The following is a 24,446-nucleotide window of genomic DNA, read 5'->3' on the forward strand; positions in this document are numbered from 1 at the left end:
CAAATGCGACATTGTACGCCTCACACCATGGCAATTGTACGCAAAAGTGATTCAAGCTGTGGGGCCCTTTGACACGGACCCAAGGTCACAATATTTAGTGTCATACAATCTTTGATGTTCTCCTGACACATATCGCATAATGTGACGAAATTTATTGAAACAATATGAATCCAGTAGACTGTCCTGAACAAAACTTACGTATTTTAAATGCGAAAAAAAAATTATGGGGGACGAAATATTGGTGGGGCATGGCCCCTAAGGACCGGTTGTCCCTAGGTACAAATATCTGAAATGCCTGGCTCAGATAAACTACATGCCCCAGTATCTTCTGTACTGTTTGTCATATTATAACGCTCCAATTTATGTAGGGCATGGACATTAGCTGATATTAGTCCATGGAGCTAAAAACTGTATTTTTTCTTTAAAACTTAATTAGCATGAAATCTTGATTATGGTTTATACTTTATACCATATTCACATTCACTCATAATTTTATTACTGTTATTGGTCAGTTTCTAGTGGAGAACAAATAAAGAAACCGTTATATATTAATGACACCTAGACCAAGTAATAAGGTTTGGAGATAAGTATTGCCATCTGTTGTCGGTTATGAGAACTACCACTTACATTGGGCAATGCTCAAACTACAGATATATATATATATATATATATATATATATATATCACGTACATCAGTGGCACATGAGTTCGTGGCAGAAGGCGACCTGTACTTCCTCGATATGATACGGCATTGTGGAACCAGTACAATTCCACATTAAATAATGAACACTAAATAAATGATGTCGGAAGGTTTCCACAATCATGGTGAGTGGTGTTTGGGAGACACCATCCAAGCTGTAAATCTAGCTTTCAGGTAAAACTCCCTGTGAAGCAGACTTGAATAGTTTCAAGGAAAAAATAGTTCTGCGACCGAGTATTGATCCCAGGATCTTTGGCTGAACATACCAATGCCCTACCAACTGAGCTACCCAGAAACTTCACTCTACACCATCCCAATTCTTCCCTTTAAGTCCACAAGTGGGCTCACAAGATGCCAGAAACCCACATCGAATGCACACAAACTGTGTGACTTGAAATTGTGCTTCTATACTACTTTGACTGAGCTCCAAAAGGAAGAGAGCAACACGAGAACCATGATTGCAGAATTCACATTGGGTAGATGCGTGAGGGCACAACCAAACTTCAAACACGAATACGAATTATCGTGCAGGATTATCACATCTATGCAGCTGATAACAGACACCTCGATTACCTGAGGACACTTGGACATTATTTCACTTTGTAAAGAGAAAGTGTAATGAATTATACCATAATTATATATATATATATATATATATATATATATATATATATATATATATAATGTGGTAATATACACTATTGTATTATCGGGAAAAATGAAATCAAAGAAATCTGGAATGTGGATTCGGGAATTTTGTATTTGGGAAAATGGAAATCAAAGAAATCGGGAAAATGTCAGTCGGGAATTGGATTTGGAAATGTTGTATTCGGGAAAATGAATGTCCAGGAATCAAATAACATATTTTAATATCTATGTGCATTTTTATAAATTTAGAGACCCTTTGTAATATTATATTACAGGCCTCGCACTAGCTTAAACAGCACTGTATTTGGGTGTAGAGACAAGATGGTTACCATCTGATACATTTCCACCAAATAGTGTTACGTTGTCTTTCTAGAAAAATTCTTTTGCAAGAAACAATTGAGGAGCGTTTTTTCAAAAGTCGCTAAAGCCAAAATTTTCAAAATTGAATTTTTGGTGGTTTTATGTTAACATTTATGTTACACGTATTCCTGTAAAATCAGTTTTAGCAAAAGTCGACAAATGCTGTTTTTATAAGGCATTGAAAACAGTGATCTTTTGCAAAACTCGATATTCGCCTCTTCATTAGTTAAATCAGAAGTCGATAAACACCAACCACATTAAAAAGGACAGAATACTTTTGTAAAATTCATACTTGGATTAATAAAAAAAAAATGTTTTATTTTATGCAACAGACCACAATTTGATAGCAATCTATATTTAGAACAACAATGTACATGTAGGCCTAGAAGATAAATAACACAATTTATTTAAATCTATTTAAATTTATTTGGATCCAAATTACATTAAAACAACAATATGAAACAGAATATTAATATTTATGTGCCAGGCATGTAGAAAGATCTTGGCTCACGATATGATTCCTTTTGAACTCAACCAATTAGCTTTTGTCTTGCTCTGCGAGATTAATTTTATTATCGCTGATTGTCAGATCATTCTGACAATCTCCGTTTCTAAATGATTGTAGTGAGAGCATAGTATTGTAAACTATCATACTATGGAATCTGTTTCTAGTGATTCTGAAAATTGTACAACTGTTGTCGAAAGTGTAGGCGGTAGGCAGTCTACATCAAAGGTAAATACACCTAGAAAGACTACAAAGAAAAGCAAGAGCCCTCATATTGTATGTTCATATAGTCTTCAGGGTATACCCATCAATCCAAAAGCTTTTGAGAAAAAAGAGTGCAGAGTAGCTGAGTCTTTGGTAGAATAGAAAAAATCCACCGAAAAAAGGAAGAAATTCTGTCTCCTGCAGAGTACTATGAAATTCAACATGATACTGTCAAAATACTGAATAAAGTCTGGGAAGTAAAGAATATAAAATCCAATATACAAAAAAAAAGTCTTGAAGCCTAAGATATCTTCAAAATTACAGCTCAATGAGTGATGACATACAGAAAATCAAACAAGATAGTATTCTTGTCAGTGGCGGACACCTACACTGGAGATTCCATTGAAGTTGAAGTATTGTAAAAGAAAATCTGTAGCCGGGAAATAAGGAATGCAGCTACTTTGCCTAAGAAGAATATGGTCAGCCAGGAGAAGAAGATGAAGTATTTTAGAATATCGGAATCTGCACAAGATTTCTATAAAGACATTACTGGGAATTCATGTTAAATGTTATTGAATGCTCCTAATATTTTGTGCACAAATTTAATTTTGTTTAAGTGTGGGTATTTCAGACTGGAAATAATACATTTCAGATTATATTGGCAAATTTGGACTTATTCTTTTTCCATATTAATGATTCAATGTTATCATTAATGAATGAATAGAGTTTTTGTGTTTTCTCAAAAAAACTGTAATATTATTGTATTTTGTTCTTTGTTGAAAGTAAAATTTAACAATCGCAATACAATATAAATGCATTTAAAATTTGATAAAGTCACATATAAACAAAAAATAAAACATCAGAAAAATCAACTAAAAAAAAGATACAAAAAAATCAGGTTTAAATGTTGACAAAATATGTGTTATGTTTCCATCTCTTGGCGTTTAGTGACTTTTGAAAAACTGTGAATTTCACTTTTTTTTTTTTTTTCCATTTTATAATCTAAATTTTAAAACATTAATTATATAATACAATTACTGCTTTATTAAACAATATGATATAAAAATTAAAATGTTTGTGGTAACTACTTTTTAATCATTTAAAAAAATTGTTTCCTGAAAATTTTACTTTTAGGCATTTAGGGACTTTTGAAAAAACGCTCCTCAATTCAAGAATAAGAAAAAAATTACGCTGATTTTGAAGAAATCAACATTTGATGTAATTTTATGGAATGCTATCATTATCCTTAAGTAAACACAATCAAATTAGCAGCATATTTGCCACATAACTTTCCCGTAAAGATCAAGCATAAATAGTATTTTCAAAGGAAAACATTTGCACAGACAGGATGTCAAGAATCATTTTCGGTACTAGAAATGTTTAACATGTCAAAATATTACACTCAATTGTTTGTAGTTGTCAGAGTTCTCTTTATACTTAGGCATACTAACAAGATTAAAATATTATAACGAATTAATAAGTCACTACACAAAATTCATCTACAGATACAGTTTAACTTTGTAGCATTTCACACAAGTATATTCAAAGTTAAATTTAATTTAATCCTTAAAAAAATATATAAAATTATCACATACTCTGATACCTCTTCTATGTTATAATTTTAAAAATATATTTTGTGTTTTTATATCTTCTTGGTCGAAGTACCACTTAAAAAGTTTGCATTTTTAGTAGCTTTCACAGTTTTTACAATTTCTTCAGTCTCACACTGTAACTTATGTGACACCTGGTCTATTTCGTTTTCAAGATACAGTTGCTCAAATTCTTCGTGCTCTGACTTCAATGTTTTCAACTTTTCTTGAACTTCAATTTCTTTTCTTAAATATGCTTCCATTAAATAAGCCTGAAAGCAATATACATTTTCCAATTACTGTCAATTCAATAGGTCTAATACAAAATTTGTTTAATTTATTGTACATCATAAGATAGTAAAGAACATTTAAAAAAAATCAATTAAGTTGGGAGATACAGCGAACATTAGTACTAATATTGAATGTAGTCTGACCCAAACAGGCATTAATACTGTATGTATAGCAACGTCAGTAGTATAAAGAAGCTCTTTGCAATGCTTTCATCATGCCAGTAATGTTATGGAGGAAGCTGGAGGTGAATAATACTATGCCATGAAAATAACGATGTGCATTGATTCTCTGGAGTAAATGGTGGCCATATGTCTTAGTTCAAGTTATAGCATCCTCTCATCGTATACATGCTGTTCAAATAACATTTCACAGGGATGTCTACAATTCGGGCAGGTGAATGGGACTTTTGGTACATTCTGTACATACTTACTTACTTACTGGCTTTTAAGGAACCCGGAGGTTCATTGCTGCCCTCACATAAGCCCGCCATTGGTCCCTATCCTGAGCAAGATTATCCCACCTCCCTCAAATCCATTTTAATATTATCTTCCCACCTACGTCTCGGCCTCCCCAAAGGTCTTTTTCCCTCCGGTCTCCCAACTAACACTCTATATGCATTTCTGGATTTGCCCGTCCTGCCCATCTCAAACGTCTGGATTTTATGTTCCTAATTATGTCAGGTGAAGAATACAATGCGTGCAGCTCTGCGTTGTGTAACTTACATTCTGTACATATGAAACATATAATATACAGAGTAAGAAATGTGGACAGTATAATAAGAGAGAGATTTAAAGAAAAATAAATCATCCGGCCTTAATTAAGAATGACCACAAGGACCCGGAAATTAATAATAATAATATAATGCACTGAAGACGAATATTGTTGTAAAAATAAACTGTAATTATTAGGCACTGTTAATAGCAATTATAATATAAGATCTTAAAAGATAGCCTTAAAATTAAATTTATAAATACAAGATTTTACACTTTAAACCAGCCTCTACAACTGTCTCCAATTTGTAAACTATTCACTCTAGCTGAAGTCAGAAACACGATTAATAGATTACCCGTGAAAAAAGCCCCTGGGCATGACTATATAACACAACCTCTCCTCTTGCAACTGCCTAGAAGAACTATAGTTCTGTTAACACATATATACTATGCAATGATAAATCATATTTTCCTTCAACATGGAAGCACGCTAATATTGTGATGATTCCTAAACCGAATAAAATTCGTACTGATCCATTTAACTACAGACCTATAAGTCTTCTGCCTCTCTTTTCAAAAATATTTGAGAGTCTTTTATTACCTAGACTATTAACGCATCTAGAATCATTGTTACCAAATACTCAATTTGGATTCAGAAAAATACATCCCTGTCCGCAACAATTACATAGGATTACTGACATAATTCTTGACACCTATGAAAAGAAACAAATCTGTTTAGGCCTTTTCCTTGATACAGAAAAGGCGTTCGATAAAGTGTGGCATAATGGCCTCTTATTCAAACTAAAAAATCATCTTCCTGACACATATTACCGTTTAATTAAATCATTTCTTAGAAGACGAACTTATTCAGTAATTTATGAAGGTGTACAGTCTCAGATTAGATATATTTCTGCAGGTGTACCCCAAGGGAGTATTCTAGCCCCTTTTCTCTATTTAATTTACACTCATGATATACCAACACCTAAATCAGATTCTCTAACTGTAGCTCAGTTCGCTGATGACATTGTTGTCCTTAGCAAAGGAGATACTGGTGAACAAGTCACAACCAATCTACAAAACTTTCTACAAGAAATTGAAAATTGGAACAAAAAATGGAGAACAGTCATGAACACAAATAAGTCATCAACAGTAACATTCACATACCTCAAAAAAGAAAAAGCACTTCCATTATACCTCAACTGTTCCCCAGTACCACAACATGAAGAAGTACGATATCTTGGACTCATCCTAGACAGTCGCTTGACCTGGCATAAACATCTCACTTACACCCTCCAGAGATTAAGGTACAGACTTCATAGATTGAAAACAATACTTTCCAGCTCTTGTCTTTCACTTTCCAACAAAAGGCTAATATATGTAATGCTTCTCAAACCTATTTGGCTCTATGGATGTTCATTATGGGGATCGGCTTCTATAAGTCAAATCAAGCGTATTCAAACATTCCAAAATCGTGCACTAAGGTTAATCACTGGAGCACCAGGGTACATCAGAAATGAAACACTTCATTCAGATCTAGATCTAGCCAAAATAGAGACTGTACTTCATTCTTCCTATACACGATTATATGCAACATTGTCAACACTTTCTAACAGCTTAATCAACCAGATTCCTCGGAACCTGCCCCATGCACAGCCTGGTCGTCGCCTCAAGAGGAAAAGACACACTGATTTGTTGATGCTTTGAGGAACGTTAATGGACGTCACCCTCTCCACAAGTCTCATATTGTTTAAATGTTAATTATTTAAGCACAATTGATAGTACCAATGTACAAAAATTTTCAAATAAATAAAAAAAAAAAACAAGATTTTAGTTAAAATTAGTATATGGATATCCTTAATTAAGACCTTCTGAATGGTATAAATGAAACTGTATAACCTGCAGGGAATCTTTAAGAATTTGGGTGATGATTTTTTAATTTCAAAAGATGGTATTGATAATTCTTTTAAAAAATTATATCTAAATTTTGGTTAAGAATCCCACGCACCAAAAAGTAAACCTATCACTGACCAACTGAAGAGAGGGATGTTATACTTGGCACTAAGGTAGGAAATACAAGGCTCATAAATGGTTCTCCTTTCAAGATTAACCTGATGAACTTGGTTGGGATCTCTCTCTATGCGTATAGTTGAATATATGATAATAGCCTTTTGTAGTTGCATGTTTATTGCTATTATATCTGCTCATCTGTGAGAGTTGTCTTCAGAAATGCAGTGGACCTCTTCATGAACTTCCCAACCCTTGTTCCGAAGAAGACAGGCGACAGCTCCACGGACTCTATGATATATGTTGTTATGCAATAACTCTCCTTTCCGACAGAAGCCCAACACGTGGCCGAGGGTTTCTGTCTCACTGCAGCCAGGTTGATGGCAATGGACCATGCTGAAAGCTATGCCAGGAACTGTGCGCACTGGAGTGAAGTTGCAAGACATCTTGATTGCATTAATGTATTCCGAAGATGACAAATTCTTTTTGGTGCTGACCCATGAATTGGCTCTTGGATATTCTTTGTAGATGACTACACCTTTCCCCTTATCTGCTCTTCTGTGAGAGTTGTCTTCAGAAATGCAGTGGACCTCTTCATGAACTTCCCAACCCTTGTTCCGAAGAAGACAGGCGACAGCTCCACGGACTCTATGATATATGTTGTTATGCAATAACTCTCCTTTCCAACAGAAGCCCAACACGTGGCCGAGGGTTTCTGTCTCACTGCAGCCAGGTTGATGGCAATGGACCATGCTGAAAGCTATGTCAGGAACTGTGCGCACTGGAGTAAAGTTGCAAAACATCTTGATTGCATTAATGTATTCCGAAGATGACAAATTCTTTTTGGTGCTGACCCATGAATTGGCTCTTGGATATTCTTTGTAGATGACTATACCTTTCCCCTTATGAGGTAACACACCAGAACTCAAATGATCTCTTTCGCAATTCATCATATAGATGTATTCCAGTAGTTCGAGGTGTTATGCTGGCTTCAGGAATTTTCAGGCATTTTGCTTTTATTATTGTCGGACCATCGGATCTGTGCACCTTCAGCATTGTCGTCGTTCTTGGAAAAGTTAACGTCTCTACTCACTCCATTCCACACAGCTTTCCTCCCACCACGCCAAACAGCAGGCCACGAACCTTACTGAATAGGGATGTTGCCAAACTTCCGTCAAACAGTGTCATGTCTCTTGAATATTGTTTATTAATAATGTGAGGTTAATTATTACTTATTCATAATTTAATTTAAGTAGATCTAATGAGACTGATTGACTTCTACGATTATTTGGAGATAATTATATGATCACAGTGGATATTTGTTGGTTAAATGGAAATTACGTGAAGGGAATCTATTTCGTTTTTAAAGAGAAATGTTTTCGTCATAAATAATTTCCTTCACCTCATTATCTTACTTTGTTAGGTTTGAAACGTGATCTTGAAGTCCTAATAAAATTGTAGAAATCGAAGAACACATAGTCATGTACCCTCTTTCTTTCTCATCCAGGTTAGGGACTGGCTATGGCGAAGTTACTACATGCTATGATCTTATTTACATATTTTCATACTACAGGCCTATAACATAACATACTGATAATGTACAGGCGTTCTAATTTATGCGTATGAAAATAATTTACACATTTACAAAAGACCAAGACTTGTATTATGCATGAAATTACATATCTGCATCTGAGTCACTACTATTGCTGCTGCTGTCTTCATCCAAATTGATAACAAATCTAGCTACTTCCTCTTCTATTAATCCATAGTGTTTTTCTCCCATCTTAGAAATTTGCTGCTTCTCTCGCAACCTTCAATAATTTCTTCAATGTCAGAACTTCTTTCTTTCTTGTGACTTTCTTCTTAAAATACATCGGTCCATATCTTCTACAAGAATTAAAGGTTCTCTTGGTCAGTTCTTCCCTGGTGATTCTAACTTTACATATCATCCACAGACTCCCTCTCTCCTGATTTTCTTTATTAGGCACTCTGACCTGCCTATATAAATTACATAAAAATGTTGTATTATATCAATATTAGTTAAGTAAGTAATTTTAATACGTAATCCATTGAAATAAAATAAGCCTCACCTGTGATCGCAGCTGCTATTTTCGTTTCCTGATTTATAGGAAACAGATATTGACCTATTTGTTTCTCTTCATCGAAAAATGCTATTACTTGCTTAATAATATTTTTTTCACCACCCGTGCTACTGCTACAGTATTTATGTTGAGTTGACAACACTGGATTGCAAGTGGAAATATACTGTCCCGCAAGAAGGGTAAAAATTGTGAGTAGTGGGGGAGAGAATGGGAGAGAGATAGGAATGCAGGGAGAGAAATGAATTACCGAGGCTCAGAAGGAATTAGGGTTTAGTTCACATATCTTACGGGGGCACAGATCCGATGGTCCGACAATATAAGCATAGAAATGAAGGTTATAAAAACAATATATAAAACAATTACTGTATTTGCAATACAAAAAAGCACAGAAAAATAATAATACAGTACAAACAATATTAGAAACACATTTCACGTAGAGAAGTCACAGGAGTCTAAAGAACAATTAGAGATTTCTGATGGGCTGCAGTAGCCATGTAACAGCTGCAGACCAACGGAGATCTACTCAAAACAGTTCAAACTAAAAATTTCAGTACATTCATGAAGTTACTGTCTTCATGCCAAGTAAGAGGTCTGGTATATGTTATAGCAATTTATCATGCTAGCTGAAGTCATAACTATGGACCAGATTTTTATGTAATTACATATTATATTCCTTTCAATCTAACCGTATATAAATAACAAATCTTTGTGAATCTTGTAATTACCATTAATATATTAAAATTTGATACTACATATTTTTACATATTTACCTCATATTACATATTATGGCTTGGTATTACATAAATTTACACATTTAGGGGTTTTATTCATTTTTATTTCTTTAAAAGGAAAAAGAAAACTTCTGCTGGGGAAGTTTACAATTTGAAATACACAGATTTAAAAAGCCTTTTTACCTACCCGAGAAAGGATATATTTCGGGACAAAACATAACATCTAGTTCCAGGAAGTAAAAGAGGCACTCACCCCTTACCGCCCACTGTAAATATGAGTGAAGAAAAGGCAACCTTTCTCATACAACTACTTTGTATTGTAAAAATCAAGAAGAGAATAATCTCATATGCATAAGCAGGCGACATAGTAGTAGGGTCTAAAGACCTTACAAAGTTAGAAGAAACAATAAACATCATGGTAAAATAAAACAAATTTGATATAAATGTGGACAAGACAGAAATGATGATACTCAGAAACGGCGGAAGAGCACCAGAAACAGTAGAAATTGTCATGAAGAACAGAAAATTAAAAATTGTACCAGATTACAAATATCTAGGCTTAACAATACAAACCAGCGCAGATATTGATATCAAATATTTTCATGATTTTACATATTTCGGTACATATTCAGCTTATTTTTCTTACATAAATATGTACATATTTTACACCTTGATATTACATAAAAATCTGGTCCCTAGTCGTAACTGTGTGAAACTAGTACTTAAAATTAATGAAATGCTGAAGCTTCTAAAGGTCGAACTGCTTCAGATTTAATATAGAAAATATGTATATTTAGTATCTAACTTTGCTCCAATATTAATGACTGATGAATAAAAATTATTTTAGAAACAAATTCATGAATGTTACATACCCTTTTAGCCCTAGTTTCAAGATTATTTATTTCACAGTCAAGCAACCACTCATCTTGTTCAGAATACTGTTTTCTTTGCGGTGCATCCTCTGGTAGCAAAACGTTACATGGTATAGCAAAGTATTCGTCTATGACAGACTGAAATATAACAAAACACCATAAACATTTTAATAAAGATACTTCAACCATTTCCACATTATACAGACTGTCCCAGGAGGAAAGATCAATATTCTTAGAGAGTATTTGAACAAAAAAGTTCACGTGAATATGTGTATGTGGTCTATACTGAATGGTTGTCGAGACAGGAATGTTTGAATGTAAAATTTAAAAAAAAAAACTTTTCTGTTTTTTTTCCTTGTTTTATTTCACGTTATTTCTTGTTCAAGTGACAAAAATTTTACAAAATTCCCATAAATTTCATTGTTCCACCTCAATACATTTTTTAACTCGCACAAGATGATAACGTGTTGCTTGTCGAGGGTCATGACATTCCTTGATGCTGGCAACAGCATCCATTATGCAAGCAAGCAGATCACCGTGTGTATTAACTTCCTTTCTTTACACTTCATTCTTCATCCAACCCCATAAACAAAAATCCAAAGAGTTATGGTCTGGAGATCTTGGTGATCAGTAGAGATGAGAATGTCATGCACTATAAAATCCCAAAATATGCATGCATTCATGCACTATCAAACTATGAAACATGCACAATCAAGCGAAAAATACATTAAAATATGAACTTTCATTTTTGTTCCAAATTTCTTATTTCACTAATTTTTTTTTTTTTTTTTTTTTTGCACTGTTAACAACTAACAACATTTCGAAAGTGGTTTCTGTGAGGTTCCTGTGCTTGTCAGTCAATATGTTTTTGTATTCTTGCAATATGTGAAGCAGGTGCGACATGCTGGTCGACTTGAAATTTGTTAGTACATTTTATCTGAAATTATAATAGACTTTACGGTTACCTAGATACAATTTAAAATCGGACAACATAATTTAATTAATTACAGTACTTTAAAGAAATTTTATAATGTTTTACAAAGAACAACTGGCATAGAAAATATTCGGAAACAGAATAGCAGTGATTACCTCTTTTTGCAACAATCGCAGAATATGACATCCTCATATGAGCTAATAAAATTCTTTCCTTTATTCCACTGTGCAAAGAGTACACTTTTGGAAGCTTTAAATTGAGGCATATTAGAACTACATTAATACATGCAAACAAAATAAACAAACACATTAACCACTTACGAGATTCACACACTGCAAAGAAGTTTAGCGAATGATTCCAATTTTAGAAGGTACTAAATTGATACTAATTATGGAAAAGGGAGAGAGAAAGAGGGTGCCTTTGACCTGAATTATTTGTCAGCAGTTTCCTTGAATCCTCTGTATTTCCTCTCTACTATTCTCAAAATATCCAACGTAATAAATCCATTTATGAGACACAGTCTGTAGAGGGTCGTCGGTAAAGTGTTGTAAAAGTAAACTTCCATCCAGGAAAAGGTCTTTTAACATCTTATTGTGAAAATCTTAACATTTTATTTCATTTTTCTGTTATTCAGTTTTTTTCTTTTCCTTCAATCCTGATTCCTGAAGCTAAAATAAGGGACATAAAAATCGTGAAACTCAGGTTTCCACTCAAAACCATTAAAACATGCATTTAAACAGAATATAATGTATATTATATGCATGATTATGTTAAAAATTGCTTAAATATGCATTGTGCATGTTTTTATCCCCAAAAAGGCCAAAACATGGAAATATGCATGGAAAAAGTACACATATTTGGAACCAGAAAGTAATGAAATGGATAAGTACTAAGTTTGAGCTATGTCCTATACACAGGCGGAGTTATGGGGGGCATGGGGGAGCACTGCCCCCCCCCCAAACTTGTCTCAACTCTTTTTTTTTTCCATTAACATCAGAAAATATTGAATGCAAAAGACTTTCCTGGTTTTTGTTTATAATTAAGTTTCAGTGCTTAAATAGACGAATTAATGTCTTCAGATCATGTGTCTAGACTATAATATTTATTTTAAATTTCTGAATGTATAAGAATTTCTCTACCTCGTTTGAGGAATGGAAGCACTGTAATGTTTCTTTTATAACAGCCTGTACTGATGTGTTAGAACTCTGCAGCGGTCATCTACTGAATAAAGTGTTCGTGAAGAAAAAAAAAAAAAAAAACACCACAGTCCCATGTTAAAGGAGTGGAAATTTTCAGTAGTTTTCATAAAACAACCATAGTCCAAAGATTTTTTTAGTGAACAGGAAGATGGTGCGATGGTAGGATTTACAAATAATATCCTATTCATAAACAAAAGCAAGAAAAGTCTTTTGAATTCAATATTTTGTTGCTGTTGTTGTTTTCTAATGCCAGGCGTTTGACAATAAAGTCATTTGACCTCTTGCACTCCAATATTTTTCGAAGATATTATCATGGTCAGCCACAGAAGCACAGATTTTGAGGTGTTCCGAATCCATTTCTTGGTTTGAGTTGCACAGTGGGCAGTTAGGAGACTGATATATTTCAATTCTATGCAGGTGTTTGGCCAAACAATCATGGCCTGTTGCCAATCTAAATGCAGCTACAGACGATTTTCGTGGTAAATCGGGAATTAAATTCAATATTTTGTAATGTTAATAGAAAGAAAGAGTTCAGACAAATTTTGGGGGGGGGGGGGGATGCCCCCACATACCCTCCCATAACTCTGGCTATGATTATGCCCTATTATAATTTGTAGTAAACCTATAGTTGAAGCCCTATACAACTCGGTCCGAAACATCATGGATATGGATGTAATACTGTAAGAAACATGCACCACAAAAATACTTTTATTAGATGATCATATTCCGAAATACTGTACCATGGTCAAGCTATAACGGGGGAGGAAGTAAATGATTTCCCCATAACCTCATTATATTGGGATTCTATGGTTTTGCTTTGCCCCTCCCCAAGGAAACTGTTCTCTCTCTGCCTATGACCCTATGTTTCTATAAAAACATGCATTTGCATGGAATACTCGTCTCTAGTGATCAGAGAATATAACACGACCAATCCACTGATTAGAAACTTTGCTATTGAGATGAGCCAACACATGGTCTCAATAAGAAAAAGGATTGCAGTCCAATGCCTGCTTCTCAATAGATTCATCTTCTTTCCTCAAAGTATGTCTTATCCACCTCCACTTTCTCATTTTAATTTATTTTTCAACTGGTTTCTCAAATATTCTTCTCAAGCAGTAATTTTTTAATGTCTAATATATTTATAATCTGGTTATTTTCAAGATTTCACATCCATAAAACAAAAATGATTTAATATTCCTATTAAATATTCGAATCTTTGTTTTCCACATTGTATACAATTATTATATAAAGGCTCCCATGTGCTTTTAAATTAGCATTTTAACATCTTCTGGAACTAATCCATTTGTTGTCACTATGCTACCTAGACTAGTTCCTTAAGCAGACAGACTTCTATTATAGCCTGAATGACACGCTGATCAAACTCGTCTATTTAAACTTTACCATGAACCTTAATTCCGGGATGAAACAGTCCATTTTAAAGAATTAATAACTCATTCTGTCACTCACAGTATACAAATTACTGAACATAACTGTTACAGCTGTACTTTCTAAACATTACATACCTATTTTTACCTGGATTAGTGTGAAGTTAATTTGGTTCTAATTAAAACGTCTTCATAGACCTAATACTTTAACCAGAGTAATTCGCCACTCTCTCATACACTTTATCGAAAGATTACAGCAAACATTTATTTAATTTTTCCTCCTCACCATAATGCTACACTGTGGTTGCTGCTCCATCTTCCACGCTAACATTACTGGTACACAGAGAAGAAAATCATTCTATTTTTCTTGACAAGAGGTTACAATGTGGAGCATGCGCATACCACTTTGTTGGTTCCACCCTGTCATGTCCTACCCTCCTTCATTTCCTCACCAGAAGTTCAATAAAACCTGTGACAACAGTTCTCTACCTTGCCCCAATGTAGCCATAAAATTAATATTCATTTATTTATTCTGGTAGAGTTAAGGCCATGATGCCTTCTCTTCCACACTACCAAAAGTGAAATATACATTAAAACAATAAAAATTACATACATATATGAAACTGTATTTTCTGTGCGTTTATGTTACTTGATGTCTTGTATTCTGTGTGCAAAGTGCAAGTAACCATATGATGTAAAGGTATTCTTTTATTATAGGACATAAAATAACAACTGAATAGATTACAGTGGACTATAGTGGACTTTATGTTGTCAGCAAACAGCTGAATACATTAAGAAGATTGATTGCTTATAGGATATCACTTCAATTTTCGTAAAGTTTAATGCAAAGTGCAAGTAACCATATGATGTAAAGGTAATCTTTTATTATAGGATATCACTTTAATTTTCGTAAAGTTTAACAAATGATGACGTCACAACATGGTGGCAGTGACGTCAGAACATGGCCAATGTAAACCGATAAATGAAACTATCTAAAAACCCTAATAATTACACACAATTTTACGATATCCAATTCAGGAACAGAACACATAGCCCTTATTGGAAATAGGATAACACCAAAACAATTTCACAATATTCCATTCTGGAATAGAACCTATCCACACTTACTGAAAAATAGTATATCATCAACACAATCTCACAGGTGAAATTTCGGCATCCCCACACTATACATGGGAGAGAAAACACACTTAAATCATTGAATTCAAAGTATTCAGCTTCATGTCACTGAGATAGCCCCTCAACTAACCCACTAACCTTGTCACATGCCTCAGTCTCATATCACTTAGTTACTTAGCTATCCTCTCATTTAATCCATCTAATTCATAACCGTAGTCCTTGTACAAATTAAAAATCCAAATTAAATATAAATAAAAAGAAACAATGAAAAGATACACATACACACTCAATATACAAAACTAAAATACCAAGAAAAATACCAGGCATGTTCATGTTCATCGTAAGACGATTCGAAATTGGAATCAGAAATCCAATGTTCACTCCTATGCTTATCTCCACTCGGACCAGCAACAGAATCCATAACCAATTAAGTAAACAATAAATAAATAAAGTAATTTCAAATGCAAGAAATAACATAATGACTTAATATCGATACACTTGATATAGCAGTATATTATTTAAACTATGTACATCAATACCAATGACAATAAAAATTACATACATACCAATAACTACCAGAATCCACAGCTATATAAATGAACTAATACACCAAGCATAGTTATAAAACGCTCAATACATCACCGGCAAACACAAAAACTAATCACTGTAACTGATAACGTCAATCTTATGACATCATCCCTTCTCCAATCTAGCCAACATAAATTCTCATACACTCACTACAGATATCCTATAGTCAAATAGAATCAATATAAAAACAGTAAATTACTGCACCACTAATAACACAATATACGGGCATCCTTTTGGTTGCCAGGTGTCCCGCACTGTATGAGATATTCCGTACTTGAGACTGTAAAAACTTATCCCATATTGACTCCATATGGAATGTTTAACCCTTAGAAGCGGAAGACAAGCCACTTACTTACTTACTTACTGACTTTTAAGGAACCTGGAGGTTCATTGCTGCCCTCACATAAGCCCGCCATCAGTCCCTATCCTGAGCAAGATTAATCCAGTCTCTATCATCATATCCCACCTCCCTCAAATCCATTTTAATATTATCTGGATTCGCCCATATGTGCTACATGTCCTGCCCATCTCAAATGTCTGGATATAATGTTCCTAATTATGTCAGGTGAAGAATACAATGCATGCAGTTCTGTGTTGTGTAACTTTCTCCATTCTCCTGTAACTTCATCCCTCTTAGCCCCAAATATTTTCCTAAGCACCTTATTCTCAAATACCCTTAACTATGTTCCTCTCTCAAAGTGAGAGTCCAAGTTTCACAACCATAAAGAACAACCAGTAATATAACTGTTTTATAAATTCTAACTTTCAGATTTTTTGACAACAGACTGGATGATAAAAGCTTCTCAACCAAATAATAACAGGCATTTCCCATATTTATTCTGTGTTTAATTTCCTCCCAAGTGTGATTTAGGTTAGGTTACATGGGAACGGCAGAACACAAATAGGAGATTACTTGTTGTGTTATGGAGAAGGAAACAATAATCACAAATTAGGAACGAGATTCTTTATCCATAAAAGAATAAAATCAATCAGCAGTAAAAAAGATCGAATTTATCAGTGATAGGTTATCGTATTTAGTACTTAAGGGTAGATGGTGCGAAATTTAGACAAGCCACTATTGCACGCAAATGCCTAACTCTTAACCAGGGGTTCGTATATCTGCATAATCGGGTAAATTCGTGTTAGGTTCGTTAGCCGAGCAGTTTAAGGCACACAAGATATGTCCGGCCAGCATATCATGCCTAAGATCGCAAGTTCACATCCCGGTCACTGCAGTCAATTGAGCCTGTGGTAAAGGAAGGGGAGGGCCCATGTAAAGCAATCGGTGTAATGGTACGCATGAAAGCTGACAGGGTTTCAGTTGAAATGATTTTGCTTCTATTTTAAGAAGAAAATAAAAATTACAAAAAAAAAATTTTATTGTTTTAATCAAGTGCAGTGTCCTTAATGTTATATAAAATTAAAGAATATCAACGTATTTTATATCTAAAACATACAAATTATAACATATTATATCACGTCTTGACCATAATACGAGTACTAGCTGGCCACTATAATGGATGCACGGCTCCTAAAGGTTAAAATTCCGTATTTACAGCCTAGGCAAAAACGGTCATTTTTTTTCATTCTAATTCTTATTTCATATGTCCTAATAGTGTCATAATTATGTTTCCGTCAAAGATTAAAAAACAACAAAAAGAATACCACATTTTAGCATGTGTAGTTCCATTATCATGCAGAGTTTGTTCTATACACTCTTATTGTTTCAATGTTGTTTGCCTGTGATTATACAGAACAAAGCAAATAAATCACCTGCAGCTACGTAACAAAGCAAACACTGTACATGCAGTAGTTGTAACAATTTCTACAAGTGGGAGATCTTTTCAAACACAATGCAAAGAACACATCACAGCCATAATTAAATCACAAAATATTTCCATCTCGCGGAACACATCACTAACTCCAACCACAACTACAAAAATACAGAAACAGACATGGAAATTCTAAACATTGAACCGAAAAGCCAGAAAATGATCACACTAGAATATCAAATTTATAAACACATGCACAACACATCCTCAATATTCAACTGAATTTCAGAATGCACACTCTTTTCGACACAACACTACCAAACACAGACTTAACCTCATCTCTACCAACAAGCCCCCACCAAAACACCAGCAAGAATAAGCCAGAATCGCAAGACCTCACTAGCAATCTGAAGATGGTGTATATTTTCACTGAAACTAATCATTAAGGTAAAATAACATTCAATATTAACATAGTATTATTAAGTTAACAAATTTAACAGATCATTAGTGATACCTTAGATCATATCTACTCAGATTGTTCGACCTTATAGGCTTTGACGTTAATAACTTTTGTCAGGTTTACTATTCTGTCATCTAGTTGTTACATAAGGAGTCACGTCATAACTCCCATGTGAATTGCATTAGCGACTGTACTGCCATCTTGTGTTCGTTTATGGCGGACGGGTGGCGATCCTGGTGGTTGTTCTCTTCAAAGTGCTACCAATTTTAACATAGGGATGAGCAATCTGTTATATATGTGATCTGGGGTGATACACAAGTGTTAAAAGCAGTGGCGGCTCCTGCGTATTTCTTAAGAGGAGGAAATAGGTTAACAGCACAAAATGATACCTTCTTGAATAAAACATGCTACAAATTAGCCTACATGCATACATTTAAGACCAGGTAGTGTTGGGGTTGGTCTTCCCTTCTGTATAGCAATAATCTGTTCTTATAAACTGAGTTTCCTAAATTTTACAAAATATATTATGTTTTCACTTCCATTCATTATTGAATAATTGCACAAATTAACAATTACAAGGAAATTCACAACCTTGCAGCATTTCTCGCGCACACTACAGCATCACACGTGTTGGAAGAGACTATAGCGACTAACACGTAATCGGAACCGTTTTACGGAAATGGGAATGGGAAATAATCTGAGGAAAGCGAGAACACTGCACCCAACCACGTGGTCTGTGTTGCCACATGTACATTTTACAGGATCAGTATCACATGCTTTTGAAGAATGTCAGGTCTTGTGGCTGTTGCCCTGTCTAGTAGACAATGAATGGAAGTGAATTTCAGGGGCCAAAAGACCTGCGATACTAACGTAGAATAAATTACTTCCTCTTTGTTTTATATAAACCCAACTTTAACTTCCAAATATCCTTGAAAGATTCAAACCATGAATAGTAGCCTATATAAAGTGCAATGAATAATATTTATTTATAATTTAAAAAAAAGTTTATATGGTATCTTTCATAGCTTTGCGTTAAAACTGTTTTTATTGTGTCTCCTCCTAGATGTGTTATAGTCTGGTTGAATGCAACATCGTTAGATGGCAGCGGTAGCGAGCTTGCTGCATGACTAGTCGGTTTCTATTTCCCGCCCATGCGCTGATTCAGAGGAGGATCTCCTCCCTATCCGTTCATTTACTTGCTTTAAAACTCTGCTTCTTTCTCTGGCCGCTAGTGCGCTGTTGTCTATGTGTGTTAACTGCAGTAAAGGAGGAATGGATTGACTTTCCTCTACACAAACAATCTCGCATCTTTCTCACAGTTTTCTAGCAGCACATGAGTGCGCGTCGTTTAAAACTCGATCAACCAAGGTTTTCTTATAGCTGAGAACTTAAAAATTATCGAATCTTCCTCGAATTTCAAGGCACATACTTTATTTGGTATTTACTTTCAAAAGAAAAAAAAATGTGAGGAGGACGTTCCTCCCTTCCCTCCCCCGAGGAACCGCCACTGGTTAAAAGTGTGTAATCAGGAATGAATAAACAACAACTTACAGGCAGTTGCTTCAATCTTTCTTCTGCACAAGTAATACTTTCTGTCTCCAAAGCACTTATTGCAGACTTAATTGCACTATGCTGGGTCTGCAAATTCTGTATTAGTTTGTCCTCCAGTTCTTTTGTTTTACACTGAATATTGTCAATAACAATGCTTTGTACTGTAAAAGAAAGAAAACAGACCGTCAGTAAAAGGTTTGAACACACATGATTATTACACTCGTAACTTACAAATGTAACAGCGTGAAGAGTGAGGTGATGGTGTTGTAATAAAACAACTGAGAAATATAAAATAATATTTTCTATTGTGCTTTCAATTTGTTATTAAACGTAATCTTTCAAGAATTAAGACACTGTGGTAAGTTGGAAAGAGTGGGTGAAGAAAGAATTATGCTGAAACTGATCAGAAAGAGAAAAAGTAATTGGTTGGTCACTGGCTGAGAAGAAACTGCCTACTGAAGGATGCACTGGAAGGAATGGTGAATGGGAGAAGAGTTTGGGGCAGAAGATGATAGACGACATTAAGATATGTGGATCATATGCGGAGACTAAGAGGAAGGCAGAAAATAGGAAAGATTGGAGAATGCTGAGTTTGCAGTGAAAGACCTGTGCATAGGCAGAACTCTTATATATGTGTGTATGTATGGTAATTTACCAGAAGTCGTTTTTGTGCTCTCTTTATCTCTCCCTTTCTCATTCCATCCTTGGACCACTGCATGAAAAAGTAGTCAAAATATATATTTACCACGAAAATCGTCTGTAGCTGCATTTAGATTGGCAACAGGCCAAACACCTGCATAGAATTGGAATATATCAGTCCCCTAACTGTCCATTATGCAACTCAAACCAAGAAATGGATTCGGAACACCTCAAAATCTATGCTTCAGTGGCTGGTCATGATAATATCTTTGAAAAATATTGGAGTGCAAGAGGTCAAATGACTTTATTGTTAAACGCCTGGCATTAGAAAACAACTATTATAATTTCTACTAATTGATTCTGTAATAAAAAGATTACATTACGGGAATTGAAAACAAAATTATGATTTATTTTTATTGATTTTATACGTAGTTAAAGTTGATAGCCTGTGTACAAAGGCTTTGTATTAGGAAAAGTTAAACTGGCATACCTATTCTAACTTCCTGTACAACGTCAAAATTGTCTTCTTTGTATACATGTGCTATTGTTCATAGTTTGAATTCATCATTAAAGCAATAAAAAATTGTTGAGGTAAGTTTCTTTGCTATTATAGCACTTAATATGTTAGTAGGTATTGGTGTTACACCAGTAACAAAAGAAGTGATTAAGTGAAGTTTCTCAAGGTGTATCCTGAATCTCTGATTAAACTCCACTGAAGTTTCAAATTTAACATTAATTATTTCTCGAAATATTCTTCTACGATGATTATGTTAATAAATCTCAAGTTATTCATCATCAGAAGAAGAATACAAGCTTTTTTATTTTAATAAAACATACTTCAGACAATTTTAGGATCTAAACCAATATGGTAGAACTTTCAATTTAGCTATTTTCCAAAACCAAAGTAAAAGTATGGTAAGAATTTGTTACAAAATTTGTAAATTTGTAACGTGCCATTTGTGTGTAAACAAATGACAATTGAATTTGTAGTATCATGGCCTGGAACCTATTATTTTCTACTTCACTTAAGTTACATATTTACAAGAGTATCTTTGTGAAACACAAAAATTTGTGAATTTGTAAATTTGTAACTTTTCTTGCCTGTAATTTGTACTTTCGTGAACCAGGGCCCTTGTTGCTCTCGTCACATCCATAACAAACAAACAAATTCATATCTAAAAGAACTACAATCCAAAAATACTTTAAGACTATGCAATGGATAGATAACTAATTAACTGTACATTCTTGAAAAAAATAGTGATATTCACTATTCTAAACATAATTCATTAGAATGTTTAAGGTCACAAATCTATGTCTGGAAAATGTCACACCCCTAACCAAGGTTTAAAGGTACTTAATTTGTTATAATGATTTTTCTAAATCTATTTGTTGGAAGTGTTTATTCTTTTTGAGAAGAAGACATTCCAATAATTGGTGTGCTAAAATAAACATTGAATATTAGATTAAACTTAATTTTAAAACAAAAAATTTAGTGCAAATGTCACACCTGTAACCATAGAATGCCCCATTCCTTATTCTTTTTATCATTTCTATACTACTGCCTATTTATTATTATATAATTACAAATTGGCCTACTCACCACAGATCTGCCAAGATTCTATCTGAGAACCTCTCAATTAGTAGTCCAATATTTAGATCACTGAGCTAACTTATTATTGCTATCAAATGAAGAATCGAACATCAAATATGTACGTATGTACTACACACTTTTAAATAGGCCTAATTGGATCAATAAAAAAAATGCCACCAGATTGAAGGCCACTTCCTGAAACAACTAAGGTGAGTAGAAAATGTTTCATATTGTAGCTATTATCTCAGCATACTTCGGAATGTAATTTTGTGTTCCCACACTCCCTGCTTGAATCTAACACCTCCAACTCCCCACTGGCGCCAAACAAAAATAAAAAACAGGTTAAAACCAATTAAATGTACAGGGACAAGTTTAGTAGTAATTATAGTACTTACAGTGAGGTTAAGTTACCGGTAGTGGAAAAACGACTGGTTCTAGGAAATTAAAACAAAAAACATACAGTGGAGGAGCATCAACAACGAAAAGTGACAGATATTGATAACAAATAGCAAGGTAAGCAATAATGTAACGTCACCACTTGTTTCTGCAGACACGGCATATGAGAGGACGACCGGCTTCTGGTATCAGGTAGTTCCCTTCGTACTCTTATATACCTTGCATATACAAATCTGTGACAGGTTAGATTTGGTTATATCTATTAAATTGAGAAAAATTCGTTCCAGCACTGGGAATCGAACCTGGGACCTCTCAGCTCTGCGCGCTTTTTCCAACTGAGCTATCTCAGGACATGATCCACGGTACCGGCCGAACTCTTATTCATATCATCAATAGCCTGCTACCTACATTTTTAAGACATACAAGTCACGTATGCAGGAGCACATATTTAAATGACTTTCTGGCCATTTTCGACAAAAGTTTATGAATACTGTTAACGTTTGACATATACATATGAGTAGCTTAATATCAAAGACGGACATCTGTCGTCTCCATAGTTTTGATCTAGAGGCAATTTTTTAATTCACAGTGTTCTTTGTAATATTTAACACAATTTATTTTATAAATGTAGTGTTAGAGTTTGCATATAGTTTCACTATAACTGGAAAGAGCATGAAAAATTGTATAAAAACCGCAGCTATCTAAATTTCGATTGAGATCAGGTGTCCGTCTTTGATATTAAGCTACTCATATATGTTCATAGAGTTCGGTCGACACCGTGGACCGTGTCGTAGCATCGCTCAGTTGGAAAGAGCGCGCAGAGCTGTGAAATAAAGTTGCAATCTATAGAACCAAAGTTAGCTTTATTCTACATATAAATCTGGCTACCTGGTTATTTATTTATTTATTTATTTATCAGAGCTTCCTCAAATTAGAGGCTGCCATTAGACAAAGCATACAAAACAATACATGAACAAAATAGAAGATGAGAGCTAAAAGAGTAAGAAAAAGGCAAACAAATACACAAACAAACAATGGCAGTTTACAGAAGAAAAAAAAATTTCAAGTAAAGACTCAATGAAAGCTAAGAAGGAAAAAGAAAAATGATAATGGTGCGTCAATTTTTTTCCATACACTGAATTAGAGTCCATATACGTGGTTCCGTAAAAGTTTGACTGACTCTTTAATTATGAGGAGGGCCAGTTCGTTCAGAAAAGATTTGTGCAGTCCTAGGATCTTACAGAATTGAGAAGAGAAGTTGGGTATCGTTCCTCTTGCTCCAAACATCAATCCCGTAACAATGATATCATGAAGTTGGATACTTAAACAAAACAAAACAGAAGAATCGATCATTATGGATATGGTCGATTTAACTATAAAACTCATTACATTCTCCCCCAGATCAGTATTGAATATAGTCCAGTAAGTAACTCGGGGGTTTCACTACTCTGCCAGAATGAGATACCGGTATATTGTTCTCGTTTGACTTAGTCTCGCCATTTCTTCCATAAGACTCATTCAAATTGGAATCACTCCTTTCTGTTATTCTCGGGCTTTGTGAAGATTTAGAAATAGCTGTATTCTGGTTATCATAATTTTCGAAGTCTTCCATTTGAATTTCATCCCTCTTCTCAAAAACAGACATCTGTTCTTTAGGAGCAAGTTGTCGATTCGATACAGTCATCTCTCTTCCATTAGATGTTCGGACATAAGAATAGGCAGGGTTTGCCTCTATCAACTGAACTTCAACTAATGGATCGAACTTGCTTGCACGAACATTTCTTCTCATGAATACAGTTCCCGGTGTTGTCAACCATGTCGGTAGCATAGATCCATTTGCACAGCGTCTGGAGTGTGAGAACATACGTTCATGTGGTGTTGTGTTAGTTGCTGTACATAACAGAGATCGAATAGCATTTAAGGATTCCTGAAGAACAGTCTCCCATTGTATACCTGGAAGACCTCGAGATTTTAAGGTCAGTTCTATAGTCTTCCAAATTATTCTGTTATATCTCTCAATTTGTCCGTTCCCTTAGGGATTATACGATATGCTGTAGTGTAGCTAGTTGCTATTCCTT

General features: G+C 34.5%; 1 protein-coding gene across 12 annotated transcripts in view; it reads right to left on the minus strand.

Annotated features, from left to right (window-relative positions):
• Window positions 1-1,552: 1,552 nt before the first annotated feature.
• The window catches only part of LOC138701361 (protein MIS12 homolog), a 29,764-nt gene continuing 6,870 nt past the window's right edge, over window positions 1,553-24,446 (minus strand). For 7 of the 12 annotated variants that reach the window (XR_011332523.1, XR_011332527.1, XM_069828176.1 and 4 more), the window contains 3 exons: window positions 19,743-19,903; window positions 10,717-10,854; window positions 1,553-4,278 (listed from right to left, as the gene is read on the minus strand). Coding sequence is in view for 6 of the 12 variants with exons in the window: in XM_069828176.1 (XP_069684277.1) it covers window positions 4,060-4,278; window positions 10,717-10,854; window positions 19,743-19,903 (518 nt within the window). In the remaining 6 variants the exon portion in view is untranslated. Of the gene's footprint in view, window positions 4,279-10,716; window positions 10,855-19,742; window positions 19,904-22,367; window positions 22,407-24,446 lie in introns of all 12 variants that reach the window. The other 5 variants (XR_011332525.1, XR_011332522.1, XR_011332526.1 and 2 more) reach the window with 2 other exon arrangements.

This window comes from Periplaneta americana, chromosome 6 (genome assembly GCF_040183065.1).
Source record: "Periplaneta americana isolate PAMFEO1 chromosome 6, P.americana_PAMFEO1_priV1, whole genome shotgun sequence".
Classification (NCBI taxonomy): domain Eukaryota; kingdom Metazoa; phylum Arthropoda; class Insecta; order Blattodea; family Blattidae; genus Periplaneta; species Periplaneta americana.